The sequence below is a fragment of the Condylura cristata genome, unplaced genomic scaffold (assembly GCF_000260355.1).
Source record: "Condylura cristata isolate star-nosed mole 26May11 unplaced genomic scaffold, ConCri1.0 scaffold00053, whole genome shotgun sequence".
Lineage (NCBI taxonomy): Eukaryota > Metazoa > Chordata > Mammalia > Eulipotyphla > Talpidae > Condylura > Condylura cristata.
This window is the reverse complement of record NW_004567154.1, coordinates 431,091-456,821: the sequence shown is the minus strand read 5'-3', so window position 1 is coordinate 456,821 and position 25,731 is coordinate 431,091. Positions and strand designations below refer to the sequence as shown.

The 25,731-nt window shown below is 42.9% G+C and overlaps 1 protein-coding gene across 4 annotated transcripts in view; it reads left to right on the top strand.

Moving 5' to 3' along the window:
- SMC1A (structural maintenance of chromosomes 1A) overlaps positions 1 to 18,181 on the top strand; it is a 50,422-nt gene extending 32,241 nt beyond the window's left edge. The window contains exons 20-26 of one of the 4 annotated variants that reach the window (XM_012734293.1): positions 2,828 to 2,984; positions 3,454 to 3,608; positions 3,735 to 3,886; positions 4,971 to 5,040; positions 5,327 to 5,437; positions 16,954 to 16,987; positions 17,564 to 18,181. In XM_012734293.1, the coding sequence (XP_012589747.1) occupies positions 2,828 to 2,984; positions 3,454 to 3,608; positions 3,735 to 3,886; positions 4,971 to 5,040; positions 5,327 to 5,437; positions 16,954 to 16,980 (672 nt within the window). In that variant the 3' untranslated portion in view covers positions 16,981 to 16,987; positions 17,564 to 18,181. Of the gene's footprint in view, positions 1 to 2,827; positions 2,985 to 3,453; positions 3,609 to 3,734; positions 3,887 to 4,970; positions 5,041 to 5,326; positions 5,438 to 5,869; positions 8,314 to 16,953 lie in introns of those variants that run through there. The other 3 variants (XM_012734292.1, XM_004695000.2, XM_012734294.1) reach the window with 3 other exon arrangements.
- The last annotated feature ends 7,550 nt before the right edge of the window (positions 18,182 to 25,731 follow it).

Sequence of the window (25,731 nt, the reverse complement as noted above, 5' to 3'; positions counted from 1 at the left end):
GCCATGTGGGTCTGACTGGGGATCGAACTCCTGCTGCAGTGGCTGCAGATTGCTCCATACTGCTGTGCTTTAACCCTCTGCACCACCAGGGAGGGCCCTCCAACTTTTAATTTTGAAAATTTTCAAACCTACAGAGAATTTTTTGAAGGAATAGCCCACACACTCATGCCTTTTATTGTAAATTCACTAGTGACTATTTTTCCAGTTTACTTTTTGATCATCTTGCTTGAGTTCTTCCCTCTCACCTTCTTGCTCTCCTCCCTACACACTACGTTTTGTTTTTGCTAAACCATTTGAAGATAGTTGCATACTGCAACCCTAAATGCTTCAGCATGCTAATAAAGTTTTCTTCGTTACCATAATTCCATAGTACATTTATACTAAGAAAATTAATAACTTCATCTCCAGTATCCCATACATACTCAGCTTTCCCTAGTTATTCCAAACGTGTCTTTTATAGTTTTTAAAAACTGATTCATATTTTGCCTTTGGTGGTTCTCTCTAGTTTTTTGTTTTTTGTTTTTTGTTTTTAATGTGGGGCAGTGCCCTTTTTTCATGATTGGTCTTTTGAAGAATCTGTGAGTTATCTTGAAGAATGAGTATGTTAGGAGTTGATTATTGATGTTAGTTTCCTCTTGTTACTGCTTAACTTGTCCTTCCAACCCTTGTATTTTCTTTTTTATTTCAGTCACTTTTTAAAAAGTTATTTATTTTTTACATCATTTTGTGTGTTTCATCATCTTGGTTGTAATCCCCATGGACTTCCCACCACCAGTTTCACCCGTGTGCCATCAGCATATTCCAGTGCACTCTTCCCACCCCAATTCCAATCACATTCCCCTCTCCACTTCCATAGAATGTCTCAGGTTCGTAGTTGTTCATTGATTTTCATTTTTTCTTTATTACAATTGCTTCCCCCCCCCCCCCCCGATCTCTTATGCCCCTGCTGTGAGTGAAACTATTGGTATTTTTCTTTTTCTTTCTGACTTATTTCACTAAACATGATCCCTTCCAGCTCCATCCATGTTGCTGCAAAAGTCTTGAGTTTGTCTTTTTTGGTTGCTGAATAATATTCCATTGTGTATATGTAACACATCTTTTTAATCCAGTCATCTATTTTTGGGCATTTTGGAAATGTTTATCAAGTTGAAGGTTTGATGGATTTGGAGTTAGGTAATTTTTTCGCAAAAACATATCATTGGTGTTGCTGTGTAGTTTATGTTACATCATGCCAGGAGACATATAATGTCAAGATGGTCCACTATTTGCGATGCTAAGTTTGATCTGTAATTAAGGTGCCAATTGCCATCTCTGTCAACAGTTAACATACACTTGTATCTTTCTAAGTAGCAAGTAATCTGTAGAGTCTTTGACATCTTGTGAAAATCTTGTTCCCCGATAATTTTTTTACCCAACTTTTAAAAACATTAAAAATTTTTGTTTTGTAAAAAACAATTCTGTTTTTGAGAGTATTTCACATATTTATGAGCACATTCTATGTGCAAAGTACTGTCTAAAGAAGAAAACAAAAATACTTGCCTGTGGTTCTAAAACCACAGTAAACGAATTACATGAAGACAAGTTTAGCTTCCTTTTCTGCCCCCTTCTTCCTTCCTCTAGGCATAACCGTTACAGTTAGTTTTTGGATTACTCCTTTTTTATTGTGTTTTTAAGACAAAAATATATTTGTATGCAAATATATTCATATTCCTCCATCTTCTTTTAGACAGAAGATAACATTCTGTTGTGTACCTTTCATGATTCATCTATAACATCCTGGAGATCATTCTCATAGCAGTAGAGATCTGCAGAAAGACTTTTCTAAAATATCAATATGTTCAGATCCTTCCCATGCTTGAAGTCATTCAGTGGTATCTCACCTCTGGTAGGATAAAGTCCACACATTTTATAAGGCCTAAGAGGTGCTTTATCTTTGTGTGCTGTGAGTACCTCCAACCTTGTCTCTTCTGTAAACACACGTGTGCACACATATACACACTTTTGTGACTATTGCAATATTGAATTGCCTTTGGAGTGGAAGGCTTTTAAAATGTATTAAAGTTGATTATGCTTTGAATTGCATGAATTGACCATGACCAACACCCCCTGGTTTTGTATGTGGCGTTCCCATCTGCTTAAAAGATTTTCTTCTCTCTGTCCTTACCATTCATTATGTAGGCTTGCGCTTAAACATCCTGGAAACCTTCCCAAGTCCCAGAATCTGAATTAGGTACCCTTTTTGTGTTTCCAGCAGTGTCTGGTCACCACTTTGGCATTCACTATACAGTATCCTGATTGGTTACTTACATGCATTCCTCTGTTTGTCCATGAGCTCTGTGAACACAGGGACCATGGCTCACAGGATAGAAAGGTCCAATACCTGTCGCTTGGAAGGCATTCAGTAAATATTTTATTAACTAACTGGCAGAAAGGAACAAGTCTAGACTTGTATTGCATTATCCATGACACCTAAAACCAAGTTCAAATGGAATTTGCTCAATATAGTGATCTGAGTAGAAAACATGGATTGTCTTATTCATTGTGGAGCTGTTAGTAGAGTCTAGAGTGTTTGTGGGAGCCTCAGACACTGGCTTATAACCTGGACTGAGAGCTATACAGGGAAACCATAAATTGCTGCTCTTGAGAGAGCTATTGACAGAGCCTGGGGGGAAGAGCTGGAGATGAGAAAGTGGTGTTAGAAATGTTGGATAAGGTCATTGTGAGCAATACCAGGTGGGGAAGAATCTGCTTTCTCATGGGAGCACACATGGGGATCTGGGCTCAAGGACCTTGTCCTTTTTGATGTTGCTGGGTCTGGGGTTTACAGGATGCCCAGGCCGAGGAGGAGATCAAGCAGGAGATGAACACACTGCAGCAGAAACTGAATGAGCAGCAGAGTGTACTCCAGCGTATTGCTGCTCCCAACATGAAGGCCATGGAGAAGCTGGAAAGTGTCCGAGATAAGTTCCAGGAGACCTCAGATGGTAAGCTTTCTCCCTCTTACTGGGGCCTAAGACGAAGACCAGAGGCTGGAGATATGCCGAGGACCTATTGTTGTACGTCACAACAACTCCTGTGCTTTCTCACGTAAGACTCCCCTGAGCCCTAAACAGTCAGGGGTTAATAGCACACCTGTTTATATTGTAGAAAGCTGCCAAGGTTCAGAGAGGGTGAACAAACTGCTCAGGGTCACAGAGCTGATAACTGGTAGAGCCCAGGGTAAAATTCATGTTTTTGTGATTTTTAAGCCCATGCTGCTTTCTTTGTACTGTGGCTGGCCCACTGGGTACAGATGGCTGTGGGACCCTATTCCTCGGATTCACATTTCTTTCTTTCTGTGGGATGACCTTGTTCAGTGAATTATCACTGGCAGGTCATCCTTGACAGAGTGTGGTCCTCAGCCTTGGCAGACCCTGGGTGCTGAGGAGTTCACCTGTCTTTCCCTTGTGACAGAGTTTGAGGCAGCCCGAAAGCGAGCCAAGAAGGCTAAGCAGGCATTCGAACAGATCAAGAAGGAGCGTTTTGACCGCTTCAATGCTTGCTTTGAATCTGTGGCCACCAACATCGATGAGATCTACAAGGCTCTGTCCCGCAACAGCAGTGCCCAGGTAAGCTAGAACCCCTTCCCACTAACTCCTTTGCTCTTCCTTCTAGGCTTCCTATCCTCACCTCCATCTCCATCTAGGTCGAAAAGTTTCAGACCCAGAGTTTGACCAATCTGCCTTCCACCCTAGGCATTCCTGGGCCCTGAGAACCCTGAGGAGCCCTATTTGGATGGCATCAACTACAACTGCGTGGCTCCTGGCAAACGATTTCGGCCTATGGACAACTTGTCAGGGGGGGAGAAAACAGTGGCAGCTCTGGCTCTACTCTTTGCCATTCACAGGTAAGGCTGTGCCCCCCAGGGCCGTTGGAGAGACTGAATTGAGACCATGGCGGCTCTGGGATCCAAGGATATGTGGAGCTCTGCAGAGGTGAAGATGTTCTGGTGGAATCTGGATTGTGGCCGTGTCCCCGCCTACTACAGCACATCTGACCTTGATTTCCTGGATCTGTCTTCTCCATCCATGCTCATCCACTCAGCGTCTTCACTAGCCCCTGCATGTATTCAGTCCTGCCACCAGGCTTTTGCTCACATGGTTGCTGACGAATAAGCCTTTCCATGCAAACGTAGTTTGTCACCTCCCATCCTTTCACATCTCATTCTCCCCCTGTTGCTCTAGGAGGCTCACTTTAACCATGTGGCATACCCTGACCTCCCCCTCCTGAATGCCACTGGTACTTAAACTTCACAACTTAGTGCTTGATTATGCAGCATCATGCAGTGAGCATTTGTTGAGGCTGCTCTGTGTACCAGACCCTGTTGGGGGTCTGGGGACATAGATGAGTCAGACCTGGTCTCCTCGAGGAGCTCGAGGTGGAAACCAGACATGTGTAAGCAGGGAGCTAAGTGTTGGAGCCTGGTGAGTGTGGATGCTGTGACTGCACAGAAGAGAGACACTTAGGCCAATCTGGGGGAGGGTTTGGCTGTCCGGGGAAGGCCTTTAAGGTTAGCACTTGAAGAGGATATGCAAAGGACGGGTAGAAGTTAGCCAAGGAGACCAGCATTCATGCCAGGTGGAGGGTCAAGAAGACAGGTGGGAGTGGGGGCGGGTGGGATGGACCTCCAGCTAGTTTGGTGGGCGTGGTTAGAACCTAGGGCAGCTTTAGCTCCAATTCCAGAGAGGACCATGTCTTCTCTTGGTTCTACAGGCTCCTGGGTCACAGGGCTGGACACAGAGGGCTCAGTTGGTATACTAACATTAGGGGTTCAGGCAACATTTAGACCTGGGCTTCTTAGTCTCTTCTTAGTCTTCTTAGACATGGAGGGGGAATTTGGCCTATGTGATGGGTCCTTGGGCTCTTCCACCCCACGTTGCAGTCCCTCCCTGCCCCTATCAGTGTCAGCTCACTTACTGGTTCCCTCCCAGCTACAAGCCAGCCCCCTTCTTCGTCCTGGATGAGATCGATGCTGCCCTGGATAACACCAACATTGGCAAGGTGGGTGCAAGGAAAGGGGGCCCCGGGAGGGAGGCCCCCAGGATGGGGCTGGGTTTCAGGGTCCAACTCCTAAATGTGCCTTAGCCGTTCCTGCTGCCTGCTCTCTGTGCCCGGGAGGCTGGGCCCAGGTTCATCCGCACTGTGCTAGTTAGTGTCCTCTTCTCAGCCTTTATTCCCTGCAACCTCAGTCCTCCAGTCCACCCCCTGTACCTCTGGTTTTGACTGGAAAATACAAGGGAGTGTTAAGACTTCAGCCCTGCTAAATGCCTGGCGGCCCCTCCCACAGGTGGCAAATTACATCAAGGAGCAGTCGACGTGCAACTTCCAGGCCATTGTCATTTCTCTCAAGGAGGAGTTCTACACCAAGGCTGAGAGCCTCATTGGAGTCTACCCTGAGGTAGGGCAGGCCTGACTCAGAAGCCAGTCTCACTTCCTGCTGACTCCCCAGGGCAGGAAGGGAAGGCTGCCGTGGAGGGGCATGGGAGTGGGGGAGCATAGGAAGACAGGTCCTGAGCAACCATCTGGGCTTGTTGGACCCCTGCCCTGGAGATTGTTGGCTATTCAGCCCAGCTGGGCAGTGCCATTGCATTTGGGGACAGGTGTAAGGCCAGGTAGAGGCAGCCAGACAGCAAGAGAAGAGGAGAGTACAGAGGTAGGCAGGAAGAGAAGGCACATGGGACTGAGCACACCTCTCACAGCCAGAGAGAACCGCAATCTGGGCTTTGGGCAGGTATGTAGGAAGGAGGGTTTGAGGCCCCCCAGTCTTGGGGTGCTAGACCCCTTTTAATTCTCTCCTTACAATTTTTTCTTTTTCTCCCTCCTCCTTCAGCAAGGGGACTGTGTGATCAGCAAAGTCCTGACCTTCGACCTCACCAAGTACCCAGATGCCAACCCCAACCCCAATGAGCAGTAGCAATAGTTCTGCCCACCCTGTCTGTATCCCTAAGCTGTCCCTCTCCCAATCTCTGGGTAGTTGGTTCTCAACCTTCCCTAACCTCCTGTCCCCATTTGGTATAGTCATGGGATTCAGGCTGTCAAGCATGAAGAGGAACAGTGGTGATGTTAGTTCTGAAGCAAAATTTCCTGAGCTACAGGGAGCATCCTGGTCTCTGGAAGGTGCTGAGCTGAACTAAGCTGACCAGGGCCATCTGTTCATTCTTCTCTTCCCCCATCTTGGACCTTCCTTTCATCATCTATAGTCATGGGTCCCTTGGGCCCTCTTGCATTTTTGCTTGTGTATGGGTATGCATGTGTGTCTATGTGTGCATGTGGATGTGTTTGCAAACTAATAAAGATGTTGGAGACCCGTTTTAGAAGGAGCCTAGGTGAATTTGATTCCAAGAGAGCTTAATATGACAGCACCCCAGAGCTGAGCAAAAGTATTTAGGACCTCAGAGGAGGGAGGCAGTTATGTGAAACTATCCTCATTCACTTATTTTGTTTTCATTTGTGTTTTCACACAATACTGAACACCCTTTCATTCATGAGGCTCTATGCTAGAAATACTGAATCAGGCATGATCCCTACCCTCCTAAGGAGATGCCATGAGTTTGTGAGTTCCCATGGTTAGCTGAATGTCGTGTATAGACAATTTGAGAAGAGGACGATCACCTCCAGGCTTCCTGGAGAAGGTCACATTTGAGCTGGACCTAAACAAATTGGTAGGATTTGGTCAGGCACTAGGAACAGAGCCTTAGCTCTGGGGATAGGCAGTGTGGGTTCTAGTCCCATTTTTTTAAAACCACTTACTAGTTGTTTGACATGGGCAAGTCATTTGACCGTTCTGTGCCTCAGTTTCCTCATCTGTAAAATGGGGTGAACAATATTACCTACCTCATAGGATTTAATGATGTCAAGCTCTTCACTGTAGGCCTTATCGATGCTTGGAGTCCACTAAGTGCTAACCCTCAGAATATAAACCTTCTCATGCCTGGATGCCTGAGGGCTTCTGATCCAGTTGCTAGAGATGAAAGGAGCCTCCAAATCTGGGAGATGTTGAATGCCTTGGTTATTGGAAAACAGGGCACTGGTATGGGTTTTTCCCTGGCAAGTGGAGGGCCTAAGGAAGCTTATTAACTTCAGCCATGTACCAGGTGCCTGAGCCCCTGAGGAATTAAGGGAGAGGTAGCCTGAGCCACAGTTTGACTGAAAGTGTGTGATGTTCCCTTTTGGAAACCAATTTACTTAGCTGTAGGCAGCGCAGAGGCCACTCAGCCTCCTGCCATGAGGTCAGCCTTTGCTCATTCTCATGCACTGTCAGATCTTCTCCCTTTCCTAATGTGTATACGACATTTTTGTGTTGTTTTTTTTTTTTTAAGTGAAGCAGTTTTAATTAGCCAGGTAACACATGAATTCTATTCATTTTTTTCTTTTTTCATTCTTTTTACTTCAGTCTTTTTAAGAAATCAGATTGTTAGAAGTAAAGCTAGCTTCATTCGACTACCATTCTCCCTCCCTTAACTGTTATCATATTTGTTGTGGCTCCATCTAGACTGTAAGACATTAACATGTGTAAGTTCATTGAAAATGCTGCGTGTCTAATGCAAATGGTACATTGAATTGTTCTGCAATTTGCTTTCTTTGCTTAATGCTTCTGAAATCTATGCATCTTGCTCAGTGTAGATTGACTCCATCCATTGTACTTACTGTATGGGTTGCTGTCATATGCCTTTACCAGGTCTTATCCACTTCTCTTGTGATAGACAGTAAATCTGTTTTTGGTTTTTGCAGTGCCAAATGACACACAGGCGCTCAGGTGTGCACACAAGTGTGCAGCCACATGGGTGTGTGTGTATGTGTATGTTTGTGTAAGTTCACCTAGGCTTGATTCCTAGAAGTTGAATTGCAGAGTCATAGGATATTTTATATTTTTGTTTTTGATAGTTCCAAATTGCCCTCTTATACTACTTATGTGGTATTTTTCTTGAGGTTGTCCTAGGTTTAACATTATCTACTTCAGTTTCAGCTTAAGTAGTGATACCCGTGATGTGCTGATTATGTATTTTCCTAATACATAGTAAAAGGCATAATCTCAAAACAAAATAAATTTGTCTGTATTCAACCAAAGAAGTCACATACTACCAGTGGTATGTGTGTTGCAGTTTGGGAAATGCTGACATATATAAAGGGACACACTTTAGAAGTTATTCTGGTTCAAAAGCTAGATGTAGCAACTTAAACTTGTTAGTTCATCTTTCAGAGACTCAGTTTCCTCATGTAAAAAAAAATTAAAAAAGGAGAGAGACTTTCCTGGTGGCTCAAGGGTTAAAAGTCTCAGCACTGTCAAGCTGTTTCCAGCCACTGCAGCATAAGTTCGATCCCTAGCCACAGAGCTGATAGAAGGCATAGCAGACCTCTCCTGTCTTACCCACTGCTCCTCTAAGCAGTGTATTTTAACAGATCCACCTGTTCTACTCTGTCTCTCATGAATCCTCTCACACTCCTTTTCCCTAACCTCTGGCACACCCAGTTCTTGTATACATAAATAAAGTAAATCTCTAAAAGCATATATGCCAGCCTTGTAGCAGTATAGATGAAATGCAATGTATTTGAAGCAATTTAGGTTGGCACCCTAAAAGGTGGTGAATGCTATTCTCCACATTTTAGAAATAAGGAAACTGAGGTCCAGGAAGCTTAGGGTGACCCAGCTACCAGATAATGGGATTTAAGCTCAAGCCTTCGATTCAGTCTTGTACTTTTACCACTATAAGGAGTGGTTATCAACTTGGATTTGTACCACAGGATCACTAGTGAGGTCTTTTTCCTGTTTAAAAAAGTAATATATATGCAGGTTAAAGAATGCAGTCGCACAGCAGGGCTTATAATGAAAAGCAGCAGCTCCCCTGTTACATCCCCACATCCGAAGGCTACAGAGCTCTTTGTGCTGGTTTCACCTCTGGAATGTAATTCAGTAGGTGTGGATGGTAATTTGAGTTACTAATCCCTACCTCACAGAATAGAAGGGGTTACTATTAGATGCCTGGGCTGATGCCCTGGCACACAGGAACATGAGTGCTACAAAAGACTGTAGTCCTGAGGATGAGAGAGTTGAGATGATTTGTCCGAGATTCCCATGGGTTCAGTGCCAGAACCTAGACTTCAATGAGAATCTCCTTCATGCCTACCCAGTGTTGAGCCTTTATGCTAGCATCACAAAGTAATGCAAGTTCAGTGAAGGCTACTGTCACAGGACAGCAGACACCATGGTGTATTTCCAAGAGCAGGCAGGATCCAAGTAAAATCCTCGGCTGTTTTGGAGGGCATTACGTTGATACCCTTATACTCTGGACCATGTAACCATGGTCTAAGGAGTCAAGTTGTACTCTACAGTAGTGTCTGCTGTTAGTTGGGCATGTTACTCTGGGAATATGGTGCTGTGTAGCAGGGACATAAACACAAGTCAGGTATTACCCTGCTTATGAGCAGTTCACTTTGGGGGAGGTAATTCGTAAAACAGCTGACGACTGTACAAGTGATCAGCGTTCTGGAAAAAGGAGGGAGATTTAACTTAGGTAGCAGTTCAGGGAAGATACCCTTGGGCTGAGTGGCACCCAATCTGAGTCTTGAGGAACTGGTAGCTATTGGCCATTTGAAGAAGTGGAAGGACTTTCCAGGTAGTAGGAGCAGTATATACAAATACATGAAGACAAAAACAGCAAAGAAATTCAGAAGTACTAAAGCTGGGGTTCGGGAAGAGGGGCAAAATGAAGGTGGGTGGTGGTCAGAAACCAGACTGGGAAAGGGTCCTGAGAGCCTGGCTGCAGAGTTCAGATTTGCCTCAAGGGGCAATGTAGTTCCCAAACTGGCTGTGTACCAAAAAGGTGGGACATCCCAGGCCACAACTTCTAAGAATTCAATTCCTGTAACTCAGGTTGGGGCCTTAGGCTCTGGACTGCTTACAAAGGTCAGCATAGGACTTTAGGTTGCAGCTGGGTTTGGGAACTAGCCAGAGGTCATGCAGGAGCCACAGAATGGTCTCAAGCAGAAGTGATTCTGGACCAGATGTAAATAACCCTCTTTCTAGCCAGTCAGTGTGGGAATGGATTAGGGTAGATATTAATGCTGTTTGCTCCCAGACCTGTAGTTTCCCTGTTTTACTTCTTATAGTATATTACATTTGCTTGTTTTTGTCTCTGAATAAGCTATAAGCATGTAAAAGGGTGGGCCTAGGGTTATCTTGCTACTGGTATGTATATCCCCAGCAAAAAGTACAGTGCCTGACAAAACAGGCAGCCAATAAATTATTGAATGAATGCATGTATATGTGAGGGAGAGGATGGAGACAAAGAGATTAGCTAGGAAACTTGAAAAGACCAGGAGGCCTGCTATAGGGTGAGGGCAGTCAGAATAGATTGCCACTGGTAAGATGTGAGCTGTTAAGGGAAGATGAACTGGACATGGTGATTGCTTATTGGATGTGCAGGGTGACTGAGGATAGAATGAGTACCCATTAATAGCCAAGATTCCACCCTATTCCCATTTTCCTTTCTCATCCATCTGAATCCAAATCTTCCAGTGTCAGGAGCTGGAATTCCTCAAGTGAGTTAAATGTGTGCTGTGTGGTCTCTCCTCCTCCCAACCATTGATTCATCCATCCAGTTCAATAAATCTTGGCTAATATAACTGAGCACCTCCTGTGTGCAGCAAGGCTCTTCCAAGCCAGGATCTGACTCCCTCTTTCCTACCTCAAGAGAGATTGTCGAGGGCTTCCCCAGGTTAGAGTCACATCCCTTATACAGTAACTTAAAAGTGAGATGCCCAGATGTCAGACTTGTAAGGGAACTTACAGACTTTGTCCAACCCCCTCCTGAGGCCCTGGAGGGGAAGAAATTTGCCCAACATCCCACCACTAAGAATAGGAACCTAAGTTCCCTTCCTTTATCACCCCAAGATCCTTGATCTCTCCCATTACAGATCAGGACAAGTAGAGGTGGCCAGGGAGTCTTAGGTTGAGCCTTGAAGGTCGATGTACTGGACAGGCCACACAAGAAGCTTGCCAATTACACTGCCCCCTTCTAGAAGCCTTCAGCAAACCTACCATGCCCACAGTTCTTTCTTAGGAGTTTCTTAAGCATGAGTTGCCATGCTCTGTACCATGTGACCTCAATTCTGACCACCGACGGTTAGTTTGGGATAGTATCTGACTTGAGGACAGCCCTCCAGGCTGGCCAGTGGCCTAGTTGGTAGACTGATGTAAAAGTCTGCCTCATCGGGCTCACCTGTATTGAATGGCGAATGTATGAAACAGATCCTTTTTCAGGGAGACTGTGAGGTGTTCAGAAGAAATGAACAGTTAATTATAATTTAAAGTGGTAAAGGTGGTAAATGAGGGTGCCAGGAACTAAGCAGCAAAAACAAGAAGAAAGCTGCAGAAACCTTGAGACGTTTGTATCATGAGATTGTGGGACCGCAAGGCAGCAGAAACCATGAAGCAGTAAGACAGCAATGGGCCAAAAGGACACAGAAGCCATGAAGCAATAGGAGCCACGATGTAGCAAAAGCCACAAGGAGCAGAAACCAGGAGACAACCCTGAATCTGAGATCCATGAAGCAGCAGAAGGCTTGAACAGAAACGATCCATGAGGCAGCAGAATGAGACTGCAAGAGCCACAAGGTAGCTGGAACTGCGTGGCAGCAAGGCAACAGGAACGGAAGCAGCAAGAATGACAGACACGAAAAAGTGACAACACAGAAAAGCCCTGGATTCCTAGGAACCGAAGCCCCAACAGCCAGGATGCTGCAGGAGCCAGGAGGCCATGAAGGCCATGGGCTAGTGAGGAGGCGAGTATAGAGAAGGGTGTAAATAGCAAGAGGAGTATAAATACAGCCAGAAAGAAGTTGAGTCACTGTTTTTGGGAAGCACTAGAGAAGGGAGCAACAGATGCCTGCAGCTGAGGGGGTGACAAGATAAGCCAGGCTCTAGAGCTGCTTTGGATCGTGAACCATTTTCAAGTTTCTGTTCTTCCATGAGGCTGCCTGTGTAGCTGTTTTTGTCTTCCTTATTTCCCTGTGAATGCTTCAATAAATCTCCATCACTAACCCGAGTGTGTCTGTTCCTTGTAATCTTGAAGAGGTTAATGTGGTGTGACTTGAGATGGGGAAGAGCAGTCTTCAGGTAGGTTGGAACTAAGGCACAAAGGTGTGGAATTTGCTCACCTCTTTTCTCTCATTCCCTCACTAGCACAGATACTTCTTATTCATTTGTGTACTGACTTATTTTTCACATTCATCTATTATTATTCACTTATTTATGCATGTCATTCATTTGCTTATTACTCATTTGTGCATTTGTTCCTTTCTTGTACTCACCACTTTGCCATCAGTTTGTTAAGTTCCTGTTTGTTGAGTTCCTGTTGTGTGTCAGGCTCTGCTAGGTTGAACTTCAGGAGCTCACTAATTGGGGACTCAGGTAAACAGGGCACCAAGTGACATAACAAGTGTAGTTGAGGCAGGGTGAGAATATAGAAAATATTGGATGTTCTTTCTGGGGTGCAACAGTAGGGAGAGAATACTCAGGAAAGCTTTTGTAGAGAAGGGGGCACTGAATTTTGAAGGAAGAGTTGGTACTTACTTACATGTGAAAAGGGAAAGAACATTCCAAGCATAGAAGCTGTGTAAATAGTAGACTTTGTGGAGAATAGGCATTGTTCCTCAGCAGTGGGAGAAGTGGCAGAAACCAGCCCATATCAAACTTAGTTTTGACCCACTCTGCTATAGGAATATTTGAAGCAAGGGAGACAGATTGACAATTTAGGAAGCTCACTTGGTAGCTAGTGTGTAAGATGATTAAAGGCATGAAGCACTGACATAAGGTACTTGAAAGGGTAAGCATCAGAATCATGAAGACTTGGGAATCTGAGGAGGGAGAGAAGTTCTACAAAGAGACTAAAGACTGGGAGGAGGTGAAATTTGAGCTAAACCTTGAAGAATAGGGAGGATTCTAATTTGTGGGGATGAGAAAGGGCTTTCCAAACCTCGGACAGGGAAACAAGGAGGTGGGTGTAAATTGGCAAGTTTGGGGTTACACTCCATTTTGAACTGGAGCAGAGCTACCTGTAAGGGAGATGGAGGAAGGGGAAGACAGGCTGCAACGGGTTCCTAAAGTGTGTTCTATTCTGTAGTTTGCAGGGAGAAGGGAATGGGGGGGAGGAGTTATGTGGTAGACAGAAGGTTCTTGTGTGTACCTTGAAAAAGATGTTCACTTTTTTCAAACTTATTTTATATTTAATATAATAGTTCATTAATAATACAATAGTTTATTTTTACATCATTTTGTGCCTTTTTCCATCTCAGTTGTAATCTCCATGGGCTTCCCATCACCAAATCGCCCATGTGCCATCACCATAGTCCAGTGCACTTCCCCCCTACCCTATTTTTTATTCCATTCCCCACTGCACCCCCGTAAAATGTCTGGTATATAATTGTTCATTATTATATTATCATTTTCCCCCCTGGTCCTTTATGCTCCTGTTGTGAGTTTTCACTGGTATTTTTCTTTTTCTTTCTGGCTTATTTCACTAAGTATGATTCCTTCCAGCTCCATCCATGTTGTTACAAAAGGCATGAGTTTATCTTTGATTGCTGAGTAATATTCCAGTATGTATATGTGCCACAGAAAAAGATGTTCGTTTTAAAATAGATGCATACTTTTAAAAAAAACATCAGTAAGCTCCTATCAGTGCAAAAGGACATGAAAAGCAAATTTTGCTCCATACACTCATTTAGAATAAATCACTTTTAGTTATTTCTTCTGATTGTTATCTCCATAACTAAATAATATGCTATGTGAATACTGGTCATTTATTAATTTCAGACATTACCTGTTGGTGTCCTGTTAGGACAGATGAAGATCTTAGTTATACTAATTTCAACTATTGTCTTTCCTACTTCTAATATAATTTAGTTTATTAGATAATGCTGTAAATTCAAGTAACATCTTTGAGACAGTATTTCTCAACTAGAACTTCGTTAGATGAGAGTATCTTTTCCTTTTGTCCTTTTCCCTGTCAACTATCCAACTCCCATCATCTGATCTTTTATGTTGTCAGTTGGATTCTGTAATCATGATTAAGTATGTCGTGTTTTGTCTGTCATTTGAAATTTTAATTCTGAAAGTTGAAAAACAATTATATTAATATGACTAATTGTTCAGTGCAGAGCCAATTCATGTACTTACATAAATAACTTTTTCATGTAGCAGTTGTTCATTTTTCTTGACTTTTCTAATAATTTTTCCCTTTCACTATTTACCATATATTCCATTTTTTCTTTTCCAAATCTCTCGTACACTTAAGTACTAAGTTCATTTCCCCCGTTCCATGCCAAGAGACGTTTTTAGAGTCCTCCATCCTCTCTCAAATTTGGACTGGTTGCTCTCTAGTCAGGATGCGCGACTGTCATTTTTTGACTTTGCTGCACTACTCTCCTTGGCTATATCCACTATTGACTGTTTCATAGGGGTTTGGTTTTGTTTTCCATTATTTTGATGATTCACATCCTTAGTAACTTTCTCAGAAAGGTTTTATCTTGTATGCCTGAGTCTTTGTATGTCTGAAAATCTCTTTATTTACATCCTTACATTTGGCTACAGTGTTTAAGGTTTAACATTTTCCTACAGAATTTTGAAAGCATTGCTCCTCTTCTAGTACCCAGTTTTGATAAGAGTGATGTCAATCTTAGTTTCATTGCTTTTAGATAACTATTCCCATCTCTTTTTTTTTTTCTTTCCTCCTGGAACCTGGTTGTTATATTTTTGTTATGATCTCAGGGATCATTAAGGTTTTTTTCATTCCCTCTATACCCCACCCTGCCCTACCCCTGTTGATTTTCTGTTTTCCTTATTAGGTAATTCCTGTTCTGTTTTCAAGTTCATCCATTTTTACAGCTGTCCTGTCTGGTTTACTGTTAGCCCATCCATTGAGGTTTCTGTGTAGGTTATTGTAATTTTTAGTCCTAAAATTACCATTTGGTTCTTCTCCATATCTTTTATTTCTTTGGTGATTGTTTCTATTTTTTTATATGTTTTAAGCATGTTCCTAATTGTACCTTGAGGCATTTTTATGATTGCTCTTTAAAAACTCTTCTCCAGGTGTTGCAGTCTAATGAGTATCTTTTTTTCATTGAAGTTGAGATATTTTTGGCTCTTCTATGGTGAGTGATTTTCTATCGAAACTGTATATTTAGGTATTATGAGGCTCTAGATTTCACTTAGAGGTTCTATTTTAGCTTGCCTCCTCAGACATCCATCTTGCAGTGAAAGGGGGCCACTGCTTTGTTATTGCCAGGTGGGCACAAAGTCCAGGACTTGCACTCAGTCACTATTGATACCCTAGTGGGAGATTTCCTTATTAATCCTGAGTGGGGAGATGGGAGTTCTGGCTCCACACTCTTAACTCCTCTGACACTAGCCCAGTGGGAAGGGAAAGCAGTGACTCTTTACAGCCAATGAGAGTGGCAGTCTTGAGTTGCTCACTTGGCCTTTGCTGGGGGGTGGGGGATATGGTTTCTTCCATGGTGTTTGACTGGAGTCGAGTGTTTATTATAATTGTCACCTTCTCCAACACCAAGTTGGGTATATGAAGCAAAAAGCAAACCCAGGGAATTCACCACCAACCATGTCACTACTCTGCTGCTGAGTTCCCTAGCAAATTTGCCTTCTCTACCTCTCAGAGTCTTCTTTGTAAATAAATACATATGTATTTAAATATATACTTTATAATGTCCTAGGATTTTAGCTATACTTGGTGGGAAGAATAGAGAAAAGTACTTCTCCATCTTCCTTCTTTAAATAGTTTTTAAACTGTATATTTTTGGTCAGAAATTTCATGTGTTTAGGTTTTGAGTTTGTTTGGTTTATTTTAATTCTTCATGCTGGTCATTGGTTAGATTCCTTACTTGTGAAATTCTTTAACCGGGAAGATTCTCTTTTATTATTTCTTTGATAAGTTCCTCTCTTTTATTTTCTTTCTCTCCTTAAATTGGATGTTAAACCTTCTAGATTGATCTTTTGTAGTTTTGAATCTGCTCCCTTCCTGTTCTAGCCCTGTCCTCTTTTGATTCTGTTTACATTCTGAGAAGATTGAACTTCACCTTCCAATTTTTCTATTACATTTCTGTTCATTTTGATCATCACATTTTTAAATCTGTAAATACACATTCACATTCTTTTTTTCTTAACATCCTACTCTTGTTTAATGGATGTGCAAGTTTCTAGAATCTCTTTAAAATAGATTCCTACTATTCTTTGGAGTATCTATTTCCTTTGGGATTCACTTCCCCCTGATTGCTTATCATTTTTCATTTTTTAACCTTTTCTCAAATTCCTGGTGACTCAAGGTTGTTTACTCATATTTAAGAATGTAGCAGTAGAAATCTGATTGGAAGCTCTGTGTATGGGGGACAGGGCTAGGTGACTGACAATCTGCCTTTAGGGTGAGTGGAGGACAATTGACTGTAATGCTGTAGAATCCTTGAATACCAGAATGCAAAGATCTTTTCTCTGAGGTTGTCCAGTTTCCTTTCATAAGAACCCTCTGGTTTTTGCCAAATGGTAGATATCTGGCTGCTGTGAATTGTGCAAATGGGAGCATTGGTGTTTCGATATATAACCTTCCAATTAATCTCCCTGTTTTCAGCCCCAACATCTCACTCCTACTTTACATCATACCTAGCATGATTAAGACTCAAGACACTCTAGGCTTCTACAGAGAAAGAGCAGCTCCTTCCACGGAGGGGATCATCTCCATGCATACTCCAGGCTGCGGCTTCCTATATCATGCTTCATCAATCACCATTCTTCCATTGACTTCCTATCTTCCAGAAATTTGTTGAAAGTTCTCTTGTGGATGGACCTGCTCCTAGTCTCTCCATCATTGTGTTTTTATACCTTTTTTAATTCCTTTACTGTCATTTTAGCAGGGTCTCAGGTGGGAGTGGAGATAAACACATGGTAAGTCTGCCATCTTGACCTGGAAATCTACTAGTCTACTTATAATGGGTTTTTTTCCTGATAATTATCTTCATATCTCTAAATAATATACAGATATTCTATTAATCACTTTGGGACACTGTTGACTTCCTGCTATCTATACCACTGAACTTTCCGCCTCCCATGCCCCCAATATAGCCATATCATGAATTATGTATCCTCTGTTCCTTACCTTTACCTCTTTAAATAACAGACTTATACACCCTCTTTCTATCTCATCTTCTGTCATTTGTACTTTCACTTTTATATTAACAAGGTTAATAATATATATTTCTGTTCTGTGCCCATCACTAAGCCATTCATACTTTACCATTCGAAAAGTTTAAAGTCAACAAAATGTTTTGTATTTTTATGATTATGTGAATATTATTCCCCGGAACTCCAATTCATTTACATTTCTTAAAGTTTTTTTTCCCTTGGAGTTTCTAATTGCCTTTCTTTTTTTTTTTCCATACACTGTCTGACTTTATCCCCTTCGTAAGTTGTTCCAAATTCTCAAGGAAAGTATAAAATCATTTGAATCCCCTTTTTCCCCAGATACCTTCCTCCTGGAGCCCTCCGCCTTCCTGCTCCAATTTGGACTGATTGCTCTATAGGCCTGCGGCACAACTGTCATCCTGGGACGTCCCTTCATTACTCTTCTGGGTTGGACCCAATCTTTCCTGGACCCCAATATCTTCCTCTTTCTTAGTTTACTCCTTTGTAGTGGACTTTGGTGGTGGTTCTCTAACATCCATTATATTCCTCTCCCATTTTATAACAGCTATAAAATTTGAGTGGGATTGACCCTACTGCTATCTCTAGGTATAATAGGCCTTTATTAGTATAAATTGATCTGAGTAACACCATCCCCCCTTCCACAGCGATGATTGGTTCAGGGATGACTCAATCACATTGAGACTTAGTACTTTTGTTCAGTGTTTGAGGAAAGAGGTAGCCCGTCTTTCTTGGATATGAACAAAGAAACAAGTAACCTGGTTACTGACGATATCCATCTTGTGAATATGTGAAATACCTACCAGTGGATGGAGCTGACGAAGGTGGCAGAGCGGAGAGAATTACAGAGAAATAACCATATTCCTCCTGATACCACACCTGAAGTCTTCCCTGCTTATGGACTTCTCATTTAAATAAGCCAATAAATTGCATTTATTATTCAAGCCAGTTTGAGTTGGGTTTTATTGTTCCGGAATGCATTTTAACATCTGCTTCTTGCTGGATCACTTTAGAGTACAAACTAGTACATTTCAGTTGCACAAGGCATTATGGTAGGTGGATACATTTTTTTTTTAAGTGAAATGTTAGACAATCAAAGAAGTATACTTTTGTGGCAGCCTCACAACTAAATCCCCATCCTGTTTTGGAAGATTCCTCCCTCCCTAGGTGAGTCTTGGTGGAAGTTAGGACCTCAGTTCCTACTATAGAAACTAAAGATGATCAGATATAATTTCCCTGCTCACCAGGCAGCAAGGACTGAATATACTTGTTCATGGCTTGGAACTCAGGGTCATCAACACACAGGAATACACAAAATTAACAGAGTGATCATAGATTAGGAGACTAAATTATAATGTGCAAAGCTGACAAAATAATAACTAGAAAATGAAGATAGTAAACCCAACAGGAAAATCTGCTGAGAATATGAAGAGTAATTAGCGTAAGGAGAAATGACTATATTAAGAGATTTTCATCTATGCTAGTAATTAGAGAATTGAAGATTAAAATGACACGGAGAAATCACTATAGGAATGGCAACATGTAGAAAGTCAGGTTTTATCTAGTGTCTATGACAAGGGAAGGGAAAGGAAAAACAGGAGGAAGTGTAAACTAATAGAGGTATCCCAGAGAATAATTTGACAGTATCTGATGAAACTATGTACAGTCTAACCCAGCAATCACTCCTGGGTATGTATTCCCAAGAAATTCTCCCACAGGTCCTTAAAGAAGGATAATTGAGGTCATTTGTTGCAGTGTTGTTTATGTTTGTGAACTGGGAGCAAGCAGCCCAGGTTTCTACAACACTGGGACTGGATAAGCTAACGGGACAGAATATAGAACCATAAAAATTACAGCTACATATACTACATATATAGGCCTCCAAAAACTAGCATTGAGTGGAAAAGGTTAAAAATGAGATTTACAGCACCCTATACTTTGTGTAAATGTAAAACTATTTTCCTGGATATGATGTAAGTAATAACGTGGAAGATGAAGAGTGAATTGTAAGGGTGTATATGTGTGTGTATACAGCCCTGAACATACACTTCTGGATTCAGGGATGATCCAGTCACATTGAGACTTAGTACTTTTGTTCAGTGTTTGAGGGAAGAGGTTGCCTGTCTTCCCTTGGATGTGAACAAAGAAACATGTAACCTGGTTACTGTTGATAGCCAGTCATCAGTGGTCAGGAGAGTAGGAGAGGGTTGGGGATGGGGTGGGGGGGGGGAGAATAATACAGTGAGATGAAGCAAAAGAAGAGCCTTGAATGAACTAATGAAAATATGCCATGGATTAAAGACGGATTAGCAAAATCCCAAAGGCAACCATAAAAAAGCAAATGGGAGGATGGTAGTGTTCAGCTGCAGTCACGTGTGATCGTAAGATGACATCTAGGGCTTTTGGCAGTGGGGGCAACGGTTCCAGCAGCAGCCTTCTAGCCTGCCAGTTCCTGGTGCTGTGGCTCTTCCTGCCTGATTCTTCAGACTTGTGAGTTAGGTAATAAACTTGCAATAAATCCCTTTTCTACTTAATTAGAGTCAGTTTCTGTCGCTTACATCCAAGAATCCTGACCAATGCATTACACATTTTGTTGGATAATAATTTCTCCCCCAAATAACTTATTCAGAAAGGTAAATTTGGGCATCTTTGCATGTCTGAAAATGTAGCATTAGCTTTATATTTGAATAATAGTTTGTCTTTTGAATTCTATGTTAAAAAATTTTTTCCGGGGCCCTCCTTGGTGGTGCAATGTGTTAAAGCGCAGCACTGCAAGCTAGCAGCAGCAGTGTGAGTTCGATTCCCAGCCCCGGAGGTGATCCACATGACACAACAGACCCCTCCTGACACATCCGCTGCTACCCTCAACAGTGTACTTCATCGATCTGCCTGTATCCCAGTTCTGTATGCATAAATAAATGAATCTTAAAAATTTTTTTTTCCTCAGAATTTTGAAGATGTTGCTTTTACCATATCGTGTTGCTGATTAGAAGTTGGGTGCTAATTTTATTTTCATTCCTTTGTTGGTGATCTGTTTTCCCCACCTCTCAAAGCTTACATATTTTCTCATAATTTGTGTTTTGAAATATCACAATGATGTGCCCAGAAATGTGTTTTGTGATGGTTGGGCCCTTTCAAACTGAAGATTCATATCCCTGTCCTCTAAGCAATTGCTGTTTTATTTCTTTGCTGATTTTCTTTATTTTCTCTGTTCTCTCTTTCAAATACTATTAGTTGGAGTTTTGGTTTCCTGGATAATTGTCCTTTAATTTTCTCTCATATTTTCCATGTTTTTATTATTCTGTACTCTAGGACATATTCTTGTCTTTATTGACTTTTATTTTGACAGTCATTGTTAATTTCTAAGTATTCTTTTTTAAAAAAGATTTTACTTATGTATGCATACAAGAACTGGGTGTAGGCCAGAGGTGTGGGGTGGGGTGAGAGGATTCACCAGAGACAGATTGGAGAACATAACAGGCAGATTGACTGAGATACACTGCTGAGGGGAGGAACAGGTGGGTCAGGAGATGTCCTGCCACGCCATGTGGGTCAGCTCCCTGACGAGGGATGGAACTCATGCCACAGAAGGTGTCTTTTTCATAGCATCATTTTGAAAAGTGAATACAGTATCTCCTGTGTACACTGTGCTTAATAGCCCTTTCCTAGTCTTTGGGATGACATGATAATTAACAGAGAGGAAATTTGTCGATGGATACTAGATATGAACTCTCCAAGGGTATAGCAACTTGAAGAGGCTGCTTACTGACTGTCCCTTTCCTTTGTCCCCTAACCTAATACCATGTGTGTGTAAACCAGCTGGATGGTTTATGGTCATATGCTCCCTACCTGGAGTCAAGGTCTCTAGTTCTTGCCTTGACATCAGAGAGAGGAGGTCACTGTTGTAGTCACCACTTCTTTTGTTTTTTCCCTCTCTTCAAAGACTTATTGATTTATGCACACAAGAACGGGAGCACAGGCCAGAGGTGCAGGGTGGGGAGGAGGGGATTCACCAGAGACAGTGGGAAAGAGAAAGGCAGATCACCTGAAACACAATGTTGAAGGGGGCAACGGGCAGGTCAGGAGAGGTCCGCCATGACATGCGGCTCACCTTCCCGGGTCGGGGATTGAACTCATGCCGCTGTGGCTTGTGGCCACAGACAGCTTCACAGCACTGTGCTTCAACCCATTGCACCACCAGGGAGGGCCCTCTGGTCCCCATTTCTAAACCAGTTGTGTTTCCTGCATATCATTCTGCATATTCATTTATTTTCTGGGACATTCTCACTGCCTCCCACGGTGGTGACCTGTTCTCCATGGTCCACATGAGAAATAACAATCACCAGTACATTTCACAAAGTGGGTTGTTTTTTAATGTTAAATAACAATATTTTTACTGGAAATAGCAATCCAGTCTAGTTCCTTTTTATAGTCTTTTTGCCAACAAGAGTCAATAGCAAGTCAATTCGCCTATCTCTTGGTGTGGTCCAAACTGAGTATCTTTTATGGGCAAAAGCCTGAGAAGAAATATGCACACACGTTTCTCAAAACCAATTTTTAGAGACACTACATCATAAATCAATGCTTAGGATGAATTAACTCAGTGGAAGCAAGATATTGTTAAAGCATACCTAAATTATGTCACTACACAGAATACTTAACATTTTAATCAGAGTGGATAATATTTGCTCAGTGCTTACTTTGTGCCAGGCACTTGAATTACCTTCATTTCATAAAGAAGAAAAGTGAAGCTCTCAGGTGTCACTCGTCGAGAGCCACAGTGCTAATAAGTGACACAGTAAATCGCACCAAGATTGTCTACCACAGCCAACCAACATGTAACGGCAACGGAGCGCAATATTGGTCTCCAGCAGCCACATTCAGATTAATGGCGATAGCAGTTTTCTCTAAGAGTTCGTGGATACCTGAGATACCTCAGTTTAAATAAAGAGCCTATTCTGGTAAGTTTGCTTCCAAGGTGAATTGATATCTTTTCCTCAAGAGAAAGAAAACCACTACCAGCTTTTATTTTTTTCATACAAACCATAACAGCATTTCTTCATCATTTCTCATCAAACCATTACATATAGATAAAAAAATAAATAGTGCTAAAGAGCTGATAACAAACCCCAGGAATATCCTGTCCCACTCCTTCCCACTGCAAGTCCTGCTTCCTGGAGGCAACTGCTTAAATATTTTTGCTGATTTTGAGTTTTCTTCAGGCATTTACCACTCCCTACACCCTTCTCCCTTGCCCTCTCCCACTCAGAAGCTGAAGAACTAGATATATCCTTAGCCTCCCTTGCAGCTAGAGATGACTGTGTGTCCCAGTTGTGACCTTCAGATATTTGCTAGGGGCCTTCTAAAAAAAAAGGCTTTTACTTTCCTTCTTCCTTGAATATAGTCCTGCTGCCTGGCGCTGTGACAGCAATCTTGTGACTGTGAGGGGATGTGCTTGAGGATGAAGGAGAAACACATTAAAGAAGAAAAAGACCCCTGGTACCTGATGGCATTCTTGGACATCTGAAGCCAGGCCACACTTCTATTAATACATTTACTTCCTGAAGAATAGATGAATGAAAAAATAAAGCCATATGTGTTTACTACTGTCAGTGGGTTTTTGTGTACTTGAGGCCAGAAGGATTTTTAACTGAAGGACCACCATGTTTCTACATAATACGCTTTTAGTACCATTTCTTAACGTGGCAATTTCAGACAGCTCTTGACATCTCATCATGGTACAGGAGGGTTTTGTCCCCTCCACAGACATTCCTGTTCTCCCTCCCTTCGTTCTTCCAATATGTTTATGTCACAATTCCTAGTAAATCAGAGTTGCTACATGGCCAAGAAATGTAACTATAATTACCTGAATTTTGTTGTTGGCATTCTTGTATTCCTGAATTTAATAATCACAGGGTTTGTTTGTTTTGTTTCTTTTCCACTTGAAACAAGCCCGGCCTTACTTTTTCCTATTTGCTTTATCAGTTTGTTCATAATCCTACTGGCATATTTTCCCACAAATATTCAAACCTTTCAGCCCATGGATTTGAGAAGAAACCAGTACAAAATCGATTATTTGGGAGATCCAGTTAGGGTTAGGGGCTTATCATGTCCACTACTAGCCTTCCTTTTAAGCTAAGTGGGGGAGCTTTTTTTCTGGGACCATTTGGTTTCTTTGGAGAGCCCTCTGTATTTTTCCTAAGTATAGGTACTCGGATCTGGTGATTTGCACCCATGAGGACAGGGTAGGACAGAGCAGAGAGAGGGTGGGAGAATCAAGTTATCAAACACATACTTTGAATTCTCCCCTGAGAGGGCTTTGCATCTCACTCCCAGGTCAGGATAACTTTTCTGCGCCAAAGCCTCGCCAATGTCTTGCAGGTAGAGCAGACTCCTAAAGGTTCCGCCTCCCATGCTCAGACTGTGCGTCTGTGTTCCCTGGCCCTGCTTTCTCAGCTACTGCCCCCAGCCCCTTTCTGCTTGCCAGAAATTGTTGGACTCCCTCCCCCAGTCATAGGACCATCTCCAGGTTTTTCTAGAGATGTGGGTTTACAGACTCGATTCCCTTACTCTTATTATCTGGGATCCCAGGAGTTAGAGCACACAGGTGTGTTCCCCTTCTTGAATGGAAATTAAAATCTGAATTTTTAACTGTCCTGGATTATCTGGATATGTCCCCAAGTGTGTACAGTGATGTTTGCAAATCACTGACAATGGAAAAGTCCTGGGCCTGAGAATGTGATGGAGTTGAGTTTGCATTCTGACTGACCTCTTTACTCCAGTCACTTCCACGGACCTGTATATTCTCCTCTGCCAATGGGAATAATAATGTCTCTCTCACAGAGTTCTGAGAAGATTTTCATAGATACGTTTGTAAAGTATACAACACAGGCATTGGCAGGCAGGAGGTGCTGAAAGACTAGGAGCGACCACTTTTTAACGGGAGCAAGTGGGAAATGTGAGGGGAAAGTCTGAGTGAGGTTCCTTCCAGGAGGGCCTCGTATGCTACAACTTATCCTTGTGACACTGAGGACCCTTGACAGACTTGTGAGCAGGCCCAAGAATGTGTTGAATGTGTTGAATTCTTTCCTCTGCCTGATGTGCGGAGGGAACAAGAAGCCCTTGGCCCAGCAGCTCCTGGGTTAAAATCTTCCTCTGCATCTGAGTTATTTGTAACCTGTTGTCATGGTAACGAGTTTGGCAAGAAAGCCAGTGCTGGAAGCTCCTGTCAGTGGGGAGGGGAGGGCAATGAGAGAAGACAGAAGATTTGGAAGGTGGGGGTCGCCTGTGACCAATGCCTCCCTTTCCTCTGATTTATTTAAAGTGTTCAGCTGGAGGTGAGGGGACCATCCTCCAGGGAGAGTGATTGGGTGCCAGAGACTCCACTGCTCAATATTCTGATATGCCAGATGTGAAAATAGACCCACAGAGGTCCAGCAGCTGGCTCAAGGCCACACAGCAAGTTGGGGAACAGAGACAGGACAGTGCCTTTTAAATGGGACTTGGGGTCACAGAACTGAAGCATGATGAACATAGAGGAGATCTTTGGAAAGATTTCATCCACCCCTTGACCAGCACAGATGCTTTTGTTGTTATTCATATGGGAAACCCGGAACCCAGTGTTAGACCTCATTGAGAGTCACACAGAAACTCAGGTTCTGACTTGAGATCAGAAACTAGAGGCTTCAGGTCTCAGGCCTCCCAGGCTTAGTGCTTCCTGAGGGCGTGCAGTCTAGGTTCAAGGGCCGGGAAGCCCCTCTCTGCTGACTACCAAGATAGAGCCCAGCAGGGCAAGACTGAATTGACTGCCTTGGCCTTTCAGCCCCTCGAATCCGACACACACTCACACATCTCCCTTCCAACACCCCCTTCTTCTGCAAGTATGTGTTTCCTACTGGCCACGGCAATGCTGTTGTCCAAGTGGCAGCCCGGCCTACCGCACCATGGGCTACACACACCTGCCACCTGCCTTCCCCTACACCTCAGGGCTAGGCACTGCCTGGCTACTCTATGGGGTTCATTCCTCACGGTTATTCTCAGTCTCCCAAGTTCACAGGTGGAAAACTGAAGGAGCTGAGGAAGCAAAGTGACTGGCTCAAGTTCACACTGTATTAGCCTGAAACCATCCTCCCCCAGAAAGGTGTTTCTGCCCACTCTATCCCACACTGATTTCTCAGCCCTCAGAGTTCCTCCCACCACTGTTTTGTCTTCATCACCCCTTGGGACTTGTGCAATGTTTCCTCTGTGTTCTCTGCCTCATGTGCATCCCCAACCCCAACCCCTTCCCCCTCACCAATCCCTTACCAGGTGACTCTCCTTTCTGTCTCTCTGATCCACCTTTTTCATCATCTTCTGCTAATGCTCTGCTTCAGTGCAACGTCCCTCACACGAACCACCCCAGGACACCTCCCTGGCTCCCAGCTTCCGGACTTGCCATCTTCAGCCTACTGCTATTCTGCACACCAGCAGTGAGAGCGAATTGAATACAT